At 48.4% G+C, this 17,557-nt stretch overlaps 1 protein-coding gene across 1 annotated transcript in view; it reads left to right on the top strand.

The window, feature by feature from the left end:
* The window catches only part of ATG2A (autophagy related 2A), a 2,189,461-nt gene that overhangs the window by 129,899 nt on the left and 2,042,005 nt on the right, over nt 1-17,557 (top strand). The window contains exons 8-9 of the mRNA XM_069207806.1: nt 16,741-16,896; nt 17,410-17,552. Coding sequence (XP_069063907.1) covers nt 16,741-16,896; nt 17,410-17,552 — 299 coding nt within the window. The remainder of the gene's footprint in view (nt 1-16,740; nt 16,897-17,409; nt 17,553-17,557) is intronic.

Raw genomic sequence — 17,557 nt, 5'->3', positions numbered from 1 at the left:
GCTGTAGATGCTGCATTTCTCAGAAGGCAACACATACATATTTCCCCATACTTGGACAACTGGCTCATAAAAGCCAATACCATCCAAAAATGTCAGTAGCACACAGTACACTGTAAATCTTCTACACACTTTGGGATTTACAATAAATTACCTCAAATCCCATCTTTAACCCGCACAGATACAGCCTTATCTGGGAGCAATTCTCAATACTCACTCAGGATTGGCATATCCAAACCCAGCAAGGATTCAGTCTTTTCAAAATCACTTGGCTCGGTTACAGGAGAATCATACTTACCCAGTGAAACTAGTAATGCAACTATTAGGGATGATGGCCTCCTGCATTACCATCATTCCTCATGCAAGACTACACATGCGTCCCCTACAGCAGTGTCTGTCTTGTCAGTGGTCTCATTCACAGGGTCATCTTCAGGATCTAGTGTTGTTGGACCGCCAGACTCCCCGCTCTCGGCAATGGTGGAATGTGCCTCAGATCACTCTCACGACAGATGCATCACAGATGGGTTGGGGAGTTCACCTCAACAGCCTTACAATACAAGGTAAATGGGATCCCATTCAACAAACTTATCACATCGACTAACTAGAGTTGCTAGCAGTCGTCCTAGTTCTCAAAGCATTTCTGACACAAATCTCTCACAAAGTGGTTCTAGTCCATACAGACAACATGACAACTGTCTGTTATCTGTAGAAATGAATTGGGGGGGGGGGGGGGGGAACACTCATCTCAATTGTCCCTTTTAGCTCAGACAATTTGAAAGTTGGTGATTCACAATCACATTCATTTACTGGAAGAATCTCTCCCAGGAATGGACAATCAGTTTGCAGATCTATTAAGCAGGACGCAGAAACAAGTCCACAAATGGGAAATTCACCCACAAGTACTTCACCAACACTTTCGCCTCTGGGGAACACCAGAAATAGATCCCTTCGCCACCGCCGAAAACTCAAAATGACAAAACTTTGCGTCCAAATACCCACACCCTCAGTCCAAGGGCAATGATCTATGGATGAATTGGTCAGGGATATTTGCTTTCGCTTTTCCGCCTCTCCCACTCCTTCCATTTCTTTTTCGCAAACTGAGACAAACCTCACTCACCATGAGCTTTGTAGCTCCCACATGGACACAACACTACTGGAGCTCTCTGTGGTTCCACATCACAAATATCCCAACAGAACAGACATTTTGACTCAAAAGAGAGGTCAAATCGTACATCAGACATCCAGACTCCAAAACACTCAATCTCTGGATGAATACCCCTGAATGTATGGACCTTCTTAGGGAGGCACGTACATCTACAACTAGGCAGTGTTATGCTGCAAAATAGAAACGTTTTGTATGCTACTATCAATCTAAACACACTGATCCACTTAAAGCGTCAGTACAAGACATTATCTGCTACATTTACAAAATAGCATATTCATCTATTTAGCAGATATAGCTGCTTACCTTCAAAACTTTCAACATATTTCTTTCTTCAGAATTCCTGTAATTAAGACATTCATGGAAGGACTTAAGAGTTAATCCACCCAGGGTTCCTCCACCTTAACATGGTCCTCATGTTCTTCGCAATTTCTTCCATGGAAGTTACCTTTTTGGTAGCTATTACTTCCTTACAATGTGTAAGTGAGATACAGGTGTTCACTTTAGAGGAAACTTTTTTCCAAGTACATAAATGGAGTAGTCCTTAGGGCAAACCCTACATTTCTTCCTAAAGTAGTTTCACTATTTCACATTAACCAATCAGTTGAACTATTTGTTTTTTTTCCCACAGCCATACTCAATCGCTGAAAGAGCTCTGCACACATTAGATGTTAAACAAGCTCTTATGTATTTTTGACAGGACTAAAAGTGTTAGAAAATCTAAACTGTTTGTAGAATGTTAAATGCCACACAAGGGCAATCCAATTTTTTAAAAATGGAATAGCTAGATGGATAGTCAAGTTGTATTCAAACTTTTAACTCAAAGCTAAAAGACAATTACCAACACATACTAAAGCACACACTACCAGGAAAAAAGACGCTTCTATGGCCTTTTTAGGAAATGTTCCAGTAGCAGATATTTGTAAAGCTGCTACTTGGTCTACACCACACACATTTACTAAACACTATTGTGTGGATGTTTTAGCTCGCCAACAGGCAAATGTTGGCCAAGCAGTCCTTAGGACACTTTTTCAAGCTACTCCAACTCCTACAGGCTAGCCACCGCTTAATTGAAGGGGACTGCTTTACAGTCTATGCAAAGCATATGTATCTACAGCCACACATGCCCTCAAAAGGAAAATGTTACTTACCCAGTAGACATCTGTTTGTGGCATGTAGTGCTGTAGTTTCACATGCGCCCTCCATCCTCCCAGGAAGCCTGTAGGCGTTGTAGTAAAAAAAAGAATGTATATATGTACATACACTGCATGGCCATTCTTTTTTTTATTTATCCATCTAACTATGTATACACTCTTTACCTCATTCGCCTGCGGTAAAACAATCTAACAAAGGACTCAAAGCCCATGTGCACTATCACCAAGATAAGTCACTCGATCTCATGACTCGAAAAGAGACTTGAAAGAAAAACAACTTCTAAAACTCCGAACGGGATGTGGCCAAGATGGCTGCTGAGTAGGAGTGCCCCGCTAGAGCTCCGCCATTGGATAGTGTGGTGTCCTGGTTTGAGCGTCTGAATATGCTGCTGGAGGGCGTTGCACAGTAGCCTGGGTCCCCTGGATGGCTCAGGGACTGGCTAGTGGCACTGGAGGCGAAGACAGGACTCGCGGAATCCGGGGCCGCGGACTGACGCGAGCCGCGGCTGGAGCAGCCTGAACATGGCGGCCGCGTGCTGAGCGTGGATCTTGGGCGATGCGGTGGGGATGGCGCTTCCCGAGTTGTTCCTCCGCTGCCGTGCTGTTGAAAGATCGCCGGGGCACACTTGGATGCTCCCCCCGCTTGCCGCTGCTGCTGCAGCGCAGGGGGACTAGGCCCGTGCAGGGCATCCCTGCACGGAGACGTTGCTGAAGAAGCCCACATGGGACAAAGGAGTGAGGTGCTTGCCGGCACGACTTGGCAGACTCTGTGAGGTCAGTCCGGTGTGCGGCTGACGGAAGGTGGACTCTAACGGAAGCGGCGTGCCTGGCAAGCCATACCCAGGTGAGGAGCCCCGACCAGAGGCTGGGCGGAAAAGAGACACGGGGCCAGCTGCAGCAGCGGGTGGAGGGGAGCTGCATGAGACCCGCTCATCACCGGGAGACAAGGCTCCCTCCGGAGAGTGGCCATGCAAGGGACGGACGAGGGACCGGCTCGTCTGAACCCCACAGTGCTGGGCCATATACTAGAGAGAAGGCGGCCCATACTAGTCTGTCGGCCCGGCTGAGTGTACCTGCCGTGGGGGCAACGGTCAGAAGACGTGCCTGCTACTGGCAAACGAAGAGCACGGACATTTAGGGATGGCATCTCAAAAGCACAGCAAACAATAGGGCTCCCTTAAGGACCTTTTTGCTAAAACCCCTGCCAAAAGAATGGCGCAGTCAGGACCACTAGAAATTGGTGCGGAGATGAGGTTGGGCCTGTGTCGTCAGAGGGTGATGGAGCTCCCCTGACAAGAGCATTCATGGAACAACTCTTCGAATCTTCCGCGACGACCTTGCAACACTGAAGCGGGAAATAGCAGCCGATATCAAAGACCTTAAATAGGAGGTGATTGACCAGGGCCAACGTCTGGACAAGGTGGAACAGGCCCACGACGCAAGAGAGGATGAATTGGAGTGTCACAGGAGAGAACTTCTCACTTTACAAGACACTAACCAAGAACTGCAATACCAAATAGCCTAGAGAACAGATCACGCCGTTCTAACATTCGGATAAAAGGGGTTCCGGCACAGGCAATAGCGGGACCCCTGGTAGACTTTGTGGTGTGCCTCTTTTGTGACGTGGCGCTGGCCCTCAAAGAGCAGAATATTGAGCTTGATAGAACACATAGCGGGTGACAAACCCGCTCAAGCACCGGGACAGGCTCAAGACATACTAACTTGTTTACACTATTATAAACAAAGAGAGGTTATTGTGGCAGCAGTTCGTGACACTACAACCATTGAGTTTGAAGGCCATCAGATCGGTCTATACCAGGATCTCTCTATGATAACATTTCAGCGCCACAGATTGCTTAGGCCAGTGACGGACCTCCTCAGGGAGGAAGATATTAAGTATCAATGGGTCATCCCTTCAGACTTGGCACAATGAACTCCGCAGCATCTGCACCCTAGAAGAAGCTCAGAGACTGAAGGGGATGTCACACAATCTCGTGGAGCGGGCCCAGAAGGCGGCCCCACCGGCGCGGTGGCAGGACTCTGACAAGGGTCAATCGAAAAACAGCCAGCCGTTGACGCACAACCAACAAACCCTCAGCTGTCGAGAAACAAAAAGAGAAGGCAGCGCTAATTAGAAGTCTCCTCAGCCAGGATAGTTCGTCCGAAATGGACTCGGACCACTGAACTGAATTATGCCCCCTGCGCCAACCATGCGTTCCCCTGAGATGGGGACCCATCCGATGACACAGCCACTGTTCTGAAAAGACTGAGATATCCGGTCGGCAGAGCCCCACCTTAAAGGAGCTACGCTTTAACTTCTGACAGACCGATGTGTAGGCGCAGATCCCAGGCGATGTTTAAGACTGTTCCTAGGTGGGGAACGTTGTTGCAAGTTTACCCCAAGTAAAATGTTCACTTTACCCTATTTCCCCACACTACCCTTCGAGGGGATGTTTGCTCATTGCCTTTTCGTTACTGAATACGCAGGAGGGAACCACCACACGCCCCACCCACTGGGACAACATACAACATGGTGACATCTGTCAGTTGTCAGATGATGATCATATGTTCGATGGCATCTGTCGCTGTAGATACGCATGTTTTGCAATAGCTCGCCATCTGGTGTTGGGCCGGAGTGTTACAAGTTGTTTTTCTTCGAAGAAGTCTTTCGAGTCACGGGACCGAGTGACTCCTCCTTCTGTCTCCATTGCGCATGGGCGTCGACTCCATCTTCGATTGTTTTTTTTCCGCCATCGGGTTCGGACGTGTTCCGGTCGCTCCGAGTTTCGGAACGGGAAAATAGCTAAATTTCTGAAGATTTTCGTCGGTATTGTTGCGTTCGGGTTCGGCGTAGTTAGATTCAACACCGCGTCGAAGGATCGAAGAGCTCCGGTGCCCTTCGGGGTAGTTTTTTCGATTCCCCGTCTGGGCCTGGTCGGCCCGACCACGTGCTGAAGAACGCCGATGGAACGGACCCCGTTCCGTTTCTGCCCCAACTGCCACAATAAATACCCCTACACAGACCAACACTTGGTCTGCAACCTGTGCCTGTCACCTGAGCACAGCGAAGACACCTGCGAGGCCTGTCGTGCGTTCCGGTCCCGAAAAACACTCCGAGACCGTCGAGCCAGAAGACTTCAGATGGCGTCCGCACCGACAGCCCAACGGGAGTTCGAGGAACAAGAAGAGGAAGGTACCTTCTCGATCCAAGACTCGGACTCCGAAGGATTCGACGATACACAAACCGTGAGTAAGACGTCGAAATCCACTCAGAGGAACATTTACAAGGCCCAGGGGACGCCACTGCCACCAGGCCATGGCTCGACCCATAAATTCGGTGACCGACCGTCGGCACCGAAAAAGGCCCAAACAGTGCCGAGATCGTCCGACTCCGGTCGAGACACCGGCACACAGCCTTCTCGGGACCGAGAAAGTGCTGGAGACAAGCGTCGACACCGAGATGCCGGTGTTGACACGGCTCGACGCCGAGACAGCGGGCCCGACTAAGATCGGCGCCGAGAGGTTTCGGCCCCGAAAAAGAAAAAAGTCACCTCGGAGCCGAAAAAGGACGCTGACAGGGTTTCGGTACCGAAACAAGCTGCAACCGACCCAGCTTCAGGCTCTTATACAGAAGAGCACTCGCTAACCTCACAAATGCAAAAGCATAGGTTTGAGGAAGAGCTACAATCAACGGATGTGGACCATACGCAGAAGCGTATTTTCATACAGCAGGGGACAGGAAAGATAAGCACCCTTCCCCCTATTAGAAGAAAGAGAAGGTTGGAGTTCCAGACTGAACAGACACCACAACCAAAAGTGGTGAAAAGAGTTACTCCACCACCCTCTCCACCGCCCGTGATTAACGTCTCACCAGCACAAACTCCATCCCCAGCTCACACCACCATGAGCCAGGGTGACCAAGATCAGGACGCATGGGACCTATACGACGCCCCAGTGTCAGATAACAGTCCGGAGGCATACCCTACGAAGCCATCTCCACCAGAGGACAGCACTGCGTACTCTCAAGTGCTGGCCAGAGCAGCACAATTTCACAACGTAAGCCTCCACTCAGAACAGGTCGAGGATGATTTTTTATTCAACACACTCTCCTCCACCCACAGCTCATACCAAAGCCTGCCTATGCTCCCTGGTATGCTCCGGCACGCAAAATAAATCTTTAAGGAGCCGGTCAAGAGTAGGGCAATCACACCAAGGGTGGAAAAAAAGTATAAAGCGCCTCCTACGGGCCCGGTTTTCATCACTACACAGCTGCCACCAGACTCTGTCGTTGTAGGAGCAGCTAGAAAAAGAGCCAACTCCAACACATCTGGAGATGCACCACCCCCAGATAAAGAAAGCCGCAAGTTCGATGCAGCTGGTAAGAGTCGCAGCACAAGCTGCAAACCAGTGGCGCATCGCGAACTCCCAGGCACTACTTGCGCGCTATGACAGAGCCCATTGGGATGAGATGCAACATCTCATTGAACATCTGCCCAAGGATCTACAAAATAGGGCAAAACAGGTGGTTGAAGAGGGACAGACCATTTCTAACAACCAGATCCGCTCCTCCATGGACGCTGCAGATACAGCTGCACGGACAATTAATACATCTGTAACTATCAGAAGGCATGCATGGCTCAGAACGTCTGGCTTTAAACCAGAGATTCAGCAAGCAGTTCTCAATATGCCTTTTAACGAAAAGGAACTGTTCGGCCCAGAAGTGGACACAGCGATTGAGAAACTCAAAAAAGACACAGACACTGCCAAAGCCATGGGCGCACTCTACTCCCCGCAGAGCAGAGGAAATTACAGCACGTTTCGTAAAACACCCTTTAGAGGGGGGTTTCGGGGTCAGAGCACACAAGCCAGCACCTCACAGGCAACACCGTCCAGTTACCAGGGACAGTATAGAGGAGGTTTTCGGGGACAATATAGAGGAGGGCAATTCCCTAGAAATAGAGGAAGATTTCAGAGCCCCAAAACCCCTACTACTAAACAGTGACTCACATGTCACTCACCCCCTCCACACAACACCAGTGGGGGGAAGAATAAGTCAGTACTACAAAGCATGGGAGGAAATCACTACAGACACTTGGGTTCTAGCAATTATCCAACATGGTTATTGCATAGAATTTCTACAATTCCCTCCAAACATACCACCAAAAGCACAGAATTTGACAAAACATCATTCCAATCTCCTGGAGATAGAAGTGCAGGCACTATTGCAAAAGAATGCAATCGAACTAGTGCCAAACACACAAATAAACACAGGAGTTTACTCACTGTACTTTCTGATACCAAAGAAAGACAAAACACTGAGACCAATCCTAGACCTCAGAGTAGTGAACACTTTCATCAAATCAGACCACTTTCACATGGTCACACTACAGGAAGTATTACCATTGCTAAAACTGCACGACTACATGGCAACTTTAGACCTCAAGGATGCTTATTTCCATATACCAATACACCCATCGCACAGGAAATACCTAAGGTTTGTATTCAAAGGAATACATTATCAATTCAAGGTACTGCCTTTCGGATTAACAACCGCACCAAGAGTCTTTACCAAATGTCTAGCGGTAGTCGCTGCACACATAAGAAGGCAGCAAATACATGTGTTCCCATATTTGGACGACTGGCTAATCAAGGCCCATTCGTTCATAGAGTGCTCAAATCACACAAATCAGATCATACAAACCCTCTTCAAACTAGGGTTCACCGTCAACTTCACAAAATCCAACATTCTGCCGCGCAAGGTACAACAATACCTAGGAGCCATAATAGACACATCAAAGGGAGTAGCCACTCCAAGTCCACAAAGAATTCTAAATTTCAACACCATCATACAACGCATGTATCCAACACAAAGGATACAAGCAAGGATGGTGTTACAACTCCTAGGCATGATGTCTTCATGCATAGCCATTGTCCCAAACGCAAGACTGCACATGAGGCCCTTACAACAGTGCCTAGCATCACAGTGGTCTCAAGCACAGGGTCACCTTCTAGATCTGGTGTTAATAGACCGCCAAACTTACCTCTCGCTTCTGTGGTGGAACAACATAAATTTAAACAAGGGGCGGCCTTTCCAAGACCCAGTGCCACAATACGTAATAACAACAGATGCTTCCATGACAGGGTGGGGAGCACACCTCGATCAACACAGCATACAAGGACAATGGAACGTACATCAAACAAAACTGCATATCAATCACCTAGAACTTCTAGCAGTTTTTCAAGCACTAAAAGCTTTCCAACCAATAATAGTTCACAAATACATTCTCGTCAAAACAGACAACATGACAACAATGTATTATTTAAACAAGCAAGGGGGGACGCACTCCACGCAGTTAAGCCTGCTAGCACAGAAAATTTGGCGTTGGGCAATTCACAACCAAATTCGCCTAATAGCACAATTTATACCAGGGATCCAAAATCAACTCGCAGACAATCTCTCTCGAGATCACCAACAGGTCCACGAATGGGAAATTCACCCCCAAATTCTGAACACTTATTTCAAACTCTGCGGAACACCTCCGATAGACTTGTTTGCGACGAAGGAGAACGCAAAATGCCAAAACTTCGCATCCAGATACCCACACAAACAGTCCCAAGGCAATGCCCTATGGATGAACTGGTCAGGGATATTTGCTTACGCTTTTCCTCCTCTCCCTCTCCTTCCTTACCTGGTAAACAAACTCAGTCAAAACAAACTCAAACTCATATTAATAGCACCAACTTGGGCAAGGCAACCCTGGTACACAACGCTGCTAGACCTATCAGTAGTACCCTGCATCAAATTGCCCAACAGGCCAGATCTGTTGACACAACACAACCAAATGATCAGACACCCAGATCCAGCATCGCTGAATCTAGCAATCTGGCTCCTGAAATCCTAGAATTCGGGCACTTACAACTTACCCAAGAATGTATGGAAGTCATAAAGCAAGCCAGAAGGCCATCCACCAGGCACTGCTATGCAAGTAAATGGAAGAGGTTTGTTTGCTACTGCCATATTAATCAAATACAACCATTACACACAACTCCAGAACATGTAGTGGGTTACTTGCTTCACTTACAGAAATCTAACCTGGCTTTCTCTTCCATTAAAATACACCTTGCAGCAATATTGACTACCTATTCAACTTCCCTATATAAGATACCAGTCACTAAAGCATTCATGGAGGGACTTAGGAGAATTATACCACCAAGAACACCACCTGTTCCTTCATGGAACCTAAATGTGGTCCTAACTAGACTTATGGGTCCACCTTTTGAACCCATGCACTCCTGCGAAATACAGTTCCTAACCTGGAAGGTGGCATTTCTCATCGCCATTACTTCCCTAAGAAGAGTAAGCGAGATTCAGGCGTTTACTATACAAGAACCTTTTATACAACTTCACAAAAATAAGGTCGTCCTAAGGACCAATCCTAAATTTTTGCCAAAGGTTATTTCACCGTTCCATCTAAATCAAACAGTGGAACTTCCAGTGTTCTTTCCACAGCCAGATACCGTAGCTGAAAGGGCACTACATACGTTAGATGTCAAAAGAGCATTGATGTATTACATTGACAGAACAAAGAACATCAGAAAGACTAAACAACTATTTATTGCATTTCAAAAACCTTATGCAGGAAACCCAATATCAAAACAAGGTATAGCCAGATGGATAGTTAAATGCATCCAGATCTGCTACCTTAAAGCTAAACGACAGCTGCCCATTACACCAAGGGCACACTCAACCAGGAAAAAAGGTGCTACCATGGCCTTTCTAGGAAACATCCCAATGCAAGAAATATGTAAGGCAGCCACATGGTCTACGCCTCACACATTCACCAAGCACTACTGTGTAGACGTGTTATCCGCACAACAAGCCACAGTAGGTCAAGCCGTATTAAGAACATTATTTCAAACTACTTCCACTCCTACAGGCTGATCCACCGCTTTTGGGGAGATAACTGCTTACTAGTCTATGCAAAACATGCGTATCTACAGCGACAGATGCCATCGAACTGAAAATGTCACTTACCCAGTGTACATCTGTTCGTGGCATCAGTCGCAGTAGATTCGCATGTGCCCACCCGCCTCCCCGGGAGCCTGTAGCAGTTTGGAAGTTACCTTCAACTATTTGTATATGTATCATCTCAACCTTAAGTAGGTACATACTTAGTCACTCCATTGCATGGGCACTTTTACTACAATTCAACTCCTACCTCACCCTCTGCGGGGAAAAACAATCGAAGATGGAGTCGACGCCCATGCGCAATGGAGACAGAAGGAGGAGTCACTCGGTCCCGTGACTCGAAAGACTTCTTCGAAGAAAAACAACTTGTAACACTCCGGCCCAACACCAGATGGCGAGCTATTGCAAAACATGCGAATCTACTGCGACTGATGCCACGAACAGATGTACACTGGGTAAGTGACATTTTCATTAGTCTTAACGTGAGAGACCTCAACGCCCCAGTGAAGAGACAGGCTCTCCTGTCACAGCTTAGACTTACAATGTCACATATGCTTACTGCAAGAAACACACTTACTTTGACAGGACTGGAAAAAGATGAGGTCGTGCTGGTTTGACCGACAGTTTCACTCATCGGGTCCTGGATGACTGGCGGGAGTGGCGATCCTGCTGCCACGAACTTCCCAAGGAGGGTGTCCCATGTGCAGGCTGAGATCCCTGGCCGGCTCCTTTCACTGCAAATTGACATGCAAGGGCACCACCTGACGATCGCTAACATATACGGACCAAATGAACACCAAGAATGCTTTCTAAGAGATGCCCTGGGTAGGGTCCTGGAGGCGCCTGATGAGGATGTTGTGGTGGGTGGAGACTTTAACTTAGCACCGGATCCACATTTAGACAGGTCTGCCCAGAGATCTGGTCAGACGGGCGCATTCACGCAGGGCTTCCAGGACTGGCTCGGGCAGGGGGGCGGGACTGACGGACATCTGGCGCCGACACCACCCAACAGACAGAGCGTATTCTTTCTTTTCAGCCGCTCCCAAACATACTCCAGTATAGATCTTTCTCACCTCGCTTCACTGCCCTATCCACCAGCACGACAATCTGGGTGGCATCAATCTCAGACCACTCCCCACTCACGCCTTCACTTACACTACCTGCCTATAAACCAAGCAGATGACAATGGCGTCTCAACACAAGGATTTTAACACATGAGGACACGCTAACAGAATTTAGAGCCACGGTTAGCCACTTTCTAACGTTGAACAACACTCCTGAAACCAATATTGCAACCATCTGGGAGACCCTTAAAGCAGTCGTTAGAGGTCAGTTTATAGCGATAGCTGCAAGACAGATTGCCCTACGTCACAATAAGGTCAACAGTTAGAGGGCGACATACGGGCATTGGAAGAGACACATAGACAATCTGGGTTCCTGGCTGTGAGATTACAGCTCACCACTCAGCAAAAGCAGCTACGGGCTCTAGATGAAGGTAAAACAGAATATGCCCTACTCCACACCAAGCAAAAGTTCTACACCGGGGGGAACAGGGTGGGACGATTGCTGGCACACAGACTCCATACACAGACCACGGAGTGGCGGAGCTAAGGCTGCCCGACGGAACTCTGACCTGCCAGGAAGAATGAATCCACCAACAATTTGAAATATTTTACTCAGATTTATCCTCCACGGAGGAGGTCGACCATATGGAAGTAGAGGAGTATCTAGACTCCGCACCAGTGGTTAGACTCTCGCCGTGCCTAAGATACTCTACCTCATGCAGACCCTTCCATTACAGCCCCCACCTGCCCTCCTAGACAAAATGCAAACACTCATTTGGGAATTCATCTGGGGTGGAAAGAGGGCCAGAATGCCAAGGCCTCAGGCATACTTACCCCAGTCTGAAGGTGGGCTGGGAGTTCCGCATCTATTGAGATATTACCAAGCTGCACAGCTGCGCTATATTGTAGAATGGCATCGACCCACAGAGAAATACTGGTGATTTATAGACCAGGCGGTGGCAGGGGTCCATATTTGGAAGGTGCCCTGGCTGGCAAGGAAATATAGGCCTTCTGGGGTATACGTCTCACCGATTTTTTTGAGGGCCACTCTAAACGCATGGGACAGGGGACAGGTTGCAAAAGGGCTCTCCACACCGGCGTCCCCAGAAATGCCGATCATCCGCAACCCAGATTTTCCTCCTGCACTTCACAAAACCACCTTTCTGTCCTGGCAGGAAGCTAATTGTAAGCAGATCGGCAACCTCTTTGACGAGGATGGCGTAATGGACTTCACCACCATCCAGGAGGGGTACGGTCTTCTGTCCTCTGCCTGTTGGCAATACGTGGCCGTCCACCATTGGGTGACCTCGCCAGTGATACGTCCACATGCCGGCCGACCTCTTACGAGATTTGAGCAATGACTATTGACTAAAGACACAGATAAGTCTTTTGTCCGACATTTAAATTTTCCAGACTACAACACTCACACACTCCATGACACCAGCAAGGCGTAGATGGGAGAGGGAATGCAAGCTCAGTTTTACAGATCTGGAATGGCGGGATGTCCTTCACCGAGCGCGGGTCATAGCACAGGCCACGAACACCAAAGAAATGTTTCTGAAGATAGCCCACTACATGTACTACACACCCGCACAGGTGGCCCAGTGGAAGGCACATGGCGACGATGAGTACTGGCGCAGGTGTGGCCAAAGAGGTACACTTGCTCACATAATATGGCATTGCCCAGGGATAGCCTCCTTTTGGCACTCCGTCATCAACGCAGTTGATGACATGTACAACACAGCTATCCCGTGCTTTCCAAGTTCTGTATTGCTGGGCCTTCCCAATCCTCAAACATACCCACACTGCACACCTAAGGGAACAGCAATTACCCTGGCGTCGGGGGCTGCTAAACTGCTACTGCTTTCCCACTGGGGTACTGTGACCATTCCCACACAACACCTGGCTACACAGGCAGTGGGCCCTTATGGGCATGGAAAAGCTGACAACTGCAGTGACTTGCTCGTTGCCCCTCTTCAACAAAACTTGGGGACCATGTGTACAGTACCTGTCGGACGAGTTTAGGGAACTAACCTGCCCTTCCTACCTGTGCATTTTATGCCTGACGGACCCAGTCCAGGTTTCCCGCAATCAAACTGACTTTTGCGACCTAGGTCCGTCCCACCCACATTGCACAACTTGATTCTGTACACTGAGCGGGGTTCCTTCAGTGAAACAGGTGTAGCACCCCTCCTCTCCCCCCTTCCAACCCACTTTTTCCTTATGTTACCAGTTTCCCCACTTGCCTGTGGTTGTAGGTGGGTGTCTTGTACTGTTTCTGCACTATAAATTCAATAAAAGAGATTTAAACCATAAAGCTCTGAACACTAGATGGCGGATTTCTCCAAAGCATGTGAATCTACAGCACTACATGCCAGGAACAGATGTCTACTGGGTTGGTTATTAACATTTTCCTTTTTCTTTTACTTTAAGCACTCCATGGAAATGCGTGGTTTTTATTTTTGCCATTTGCACCGTGTTCTACCGCTGTTTTAACTCTTTCCTGCTTCCTCTCATTCTCTTTGTTACTTTCGGTCCCTCACAACTTGTCTGTTTTTTCCTCAGCACTCCTGACACTGCTCGTTTTATTATTTCTGTAAGAAGTTGGCTCTGTATATACTATTTCAAAGTAAGAAATAGTGTGCACAGAGTACAAGGGTTCCCCTTAGAGGTAAGATAGTGGCAAAAATAGATAATTCTAATGCTCTATTTTGTGGTAGTGTGGTCGAGCAGTAGGCTTATCAGAGGGTAGTGTTAAGCATTTGTTGTACACACACAGGCAGTAAATAAGGAACACACACTCAAAGACTTACTCCAGGCCAATAGGTTTTTATATTGAAAAATATATTTTCTTAGTTTATTTTAAGAACCACAGGTTCAAGATTTACATCAAACACTTTAAATGTAAGGTACTTCACTTAGATACTTTAGGACCTTTGAATGAACACAATTTCATGTACAGTCTTTGTAAAAATGGCAATAAGCTATTTCAAAAGTGGACACTGCAAAAATCAACAGTTCCTGGGGGAGGTAAGTTAAGGTTAGTTTTGAAGGTAAGTAAAACACTTACAAGTCTCAAAGTTGCGGCATCAGCAGCCCACCATTGGGGGTCCAAGGCAACCTCAAAGTTACCACACCAGCAGCTCAGGGCCGGTCAGGTGCAGAGGTCAAAGTGGTGCCCAAAACACATAGGCTTCTATGGAGAACAGGGGAGCCCCGGTTCCAGTCTGCCAGCAGGTAAGTACCCGCGACCTCAGGGGGCAGACCAGGGGGGTTTTGTAGGGCACTGGGGGGTGGAGGGGGGACACAAGAAGGCACAGAATGTACACCCTCAGCGGCACAAGGGCTGCCGGGTGCAGTGTGCAAACAGGCGTTGGGTTTTGTATAGGAAGTAATGGAGGGACCAGGGGATCACTTCAACGATGCAGGCAGGCACAGGGGGGGCTCCTTGGTGCAGCCATCACCTGGGCTAGACAGAGGGTCACCTGGGGGTCGCTCTTGCACTGGAGTTCGGTTCCTTCAGGTCCTGGGGGCTGCGGGTGCAGTGTTGGTTCCAGGTGTCGGGTCCCTTGTTACAGGCAGTCGTGGTCAGGGGGAGCCTCTGGATTCTCTCTGCAGGCATCGCTGTGGGGGCTCAGGGGGTTGTCTCTGGTTACTCACAGGCTTGCAGTCGCCGGGGAGTCCTCCCTGAGGTGTTGGTTTTCTGCAGGTCGAGCCGGGGGCGTCTGGTGCAGAGTGGGAAGTCTTGCGCTTCTGGCGGGAAACATGAACTCTTAAAAGTTGCTTCTTTGTTGCAAAGAAGTTGCAGGTTTTTGAACAGGGCCACTGTTCACTGGAGTTTCTTGGTCCTTGGGTGCAGGGCAGTCCTCTGAGGCTTCAGAGGTCGCTGGTTGGATGCGTTACTGTTGCAGTTTTCTTCGAAGTTGGGAGACAGGCCGGTAGGGCTGGGGCCAAAGCAGTTGTTGTCTCCTCCTTCTTGTTAAGGTTGCAGGAATCTAGTTTCCTAGGTTCTGGGGTGCCCCTAAATACTAGATTTAGGGGTGCGTTTAGTCCTGGGAGGGCAGTAGCCAATGGCTACTGTCCCGAAGGGTGGCTACACCCTCTTTGTGCCTCCTCCCTGTGGGGAGGGGGGCACATCCCTAATCCTATTGGGGGAATCCTCCACTCTCAACATGGAGGATTTCTAAAAGCAGGAGTCACCTCAGCTCATGACACTTTAGGGGCTGTCCTGACTGGTGGGTGTCTCCTCCTTGTTTTTCTAATTATCTCTTCCGGCCTCGCCGCCAAAAGTGGGGGCAGTGGCCGGAGGGGCGGGCATCTCCACTAGCTGGGATTCCCTGTGGTGCTGTAACAAAAGGGGTGAGCCTTTGAGGCTCACCGCCAGGTGTTAGTTTCTGCAGGGGGAGGTGAGAAGCACCTCCACCCAGTACAGGCTTTGTTCCTGGCCACAGAGTGACAAAGGCCCTCTCCCCATGTGGCCAGCAACATGTCTGGTGTGTGGCAGGCTGGCAGAAACTAGTCAGCCTACACTGGAAGTCGGGTTGGTATTCAGGGGGCACCTCTAATGTGCCCTCTGCGTACATGTTACAATAAGTTGCTCACTGGCATCAGTGTGCATTTATTGTGCTGAGAAGTTTGATACCAAACTTCCCAGTTTTCAGTGTAGCCATAATGGAACTGTGGAGTTTGTGTTTGACAAACTCCCAAACCATATACTCTTATGGCTACCCTGCACTTACAATGTCTAAGGTTTTTCTTAGACACTGTAGGGGCATAGTGCTCATGCACATATGCCCTCACCTGTGGTATAGTGCACCCTGCCTTAGGGCTGTAAGGCCTGCTAGAGGGGTGACTTACCTATGCCACAGGCATTGTGAGTTTGCCATGGCACTGAGGGGAGTGCCATGTCGACGTAGTCATTTTCTCCCCACCAGCACACACAAGCTGGCAAGCAGTGTGTATGTGCTGAGTGAGGGGTCCCTAGGGTGGCATAAGACATGCTGCAGCCCTTAGAGACCTTCCCCGGCATCAGGGCCCTTGGTACCAGGGGTACTAGTTACAAGGGATTTATCGGAGTGCCAGGGTTGTGCCAATTGTGAAGACAAAGGTACAGTTTTAGGGAAAGAACACTAGTGCTGGGGCCTGGTTAGCAGGGTCCCAGCACACTATCAAATCATAACTTAGCATCAGCAAAGGCAAAATGTCAGGCGGTAACCATGCCAAGGAGGCATTTCCTTATTCACATGCATTAGGCCCTCACTGTAAGAATCTCTTATAATTCAGTGCTGACGTGCATTTCAGTTCATTTCTAAATTAGCTTCAAGCAGAGTGAAGATCTAGTGACAACCGAGTACTGCTGTCCAAACACATTCATCAAGCATCTTGTTGTTACAGAGGTGAATGTCTTGAAGGATAAACTGAACAAAAGTCGCCCTCTGGACTCTGAGGACTTAAAGCTGATTGAACAAGACCTGAGCCAGCAGTTGCACTCTGGGCAGAGCCATCATCTGGAGCCCGAGCTGCAACCTTTCCCGATTGTGGAGAATGGAGGTAAGGAAAATGTACTGTACTTCATAGTTTCAGAATGTGGGCTGCACCATTGAAAATTCTATTCTAAGTGTGAATAAACATCAGTACATAAGTTGCATCCTTAGCTTCAGTGGAAGAAAAGAGAATACCCTAGAACTGAAGCAGAAACTTTGGAACCAGGCATAGAGAACAAAGGCAAGGTGGCATCTCCCAGCACTGGGGCCCACACTGTAGTCGAGGAAGTGAGTTAAAGAGATGACACATTCTATTTGATTCTGAATTGCAGCATTATGCTTGGAGAATGGAGGTAAAGGAGTCCACTGCTTGCATCAGTGGTAAAAGGGCTGAACCTGAAATGCAACCTCAGTCTTAGAATGGAAAGGGAAGAGACAACACCTAGAAAGATACATAATGTGGTTGAAGCAACCCTGCACAAACTTAATGATTGTGAGAACCCAGGTGTTGCTAGTCTACCTTGTAATTCTTTCCCCACATATTATGGCTGAATCTCTGCATTGGTTTGTTTCCTGTCAGAAATGTTTTTCTCAATGGCCCAGATGACCAGCAGCATTGCATCGATTCAGTCAGGCAGTGAGCTCTCTGATGTGGACCTTGACAGCTCCATCCATAGCACCTACAGTAGCTGCCAGCTGCAGACTCCATCCTTCACACCTGGGGTAAG

The sequence above is a fragment of the Pleurodeles waltl genome, chromosome 9 (assembly GCF_031143425.1).
Source record: "Pleurodeles waltl isolate 20211129_DDA chromosome 9, aPleWal1.hap1.20221129, whole genome shotgun sequence".
Lineage (NCBI taxonomy): Eukaryota > Metazoa > Chordata > Amphibia > Caudata > Salamandridae > Pleurodeles > Pleurodeles waltl.
The sequence above is the reverse complement of the archived record's forward strand: the minus strand, read 5'-3'. Positions and strand labels throughout refer to the sequence as shown.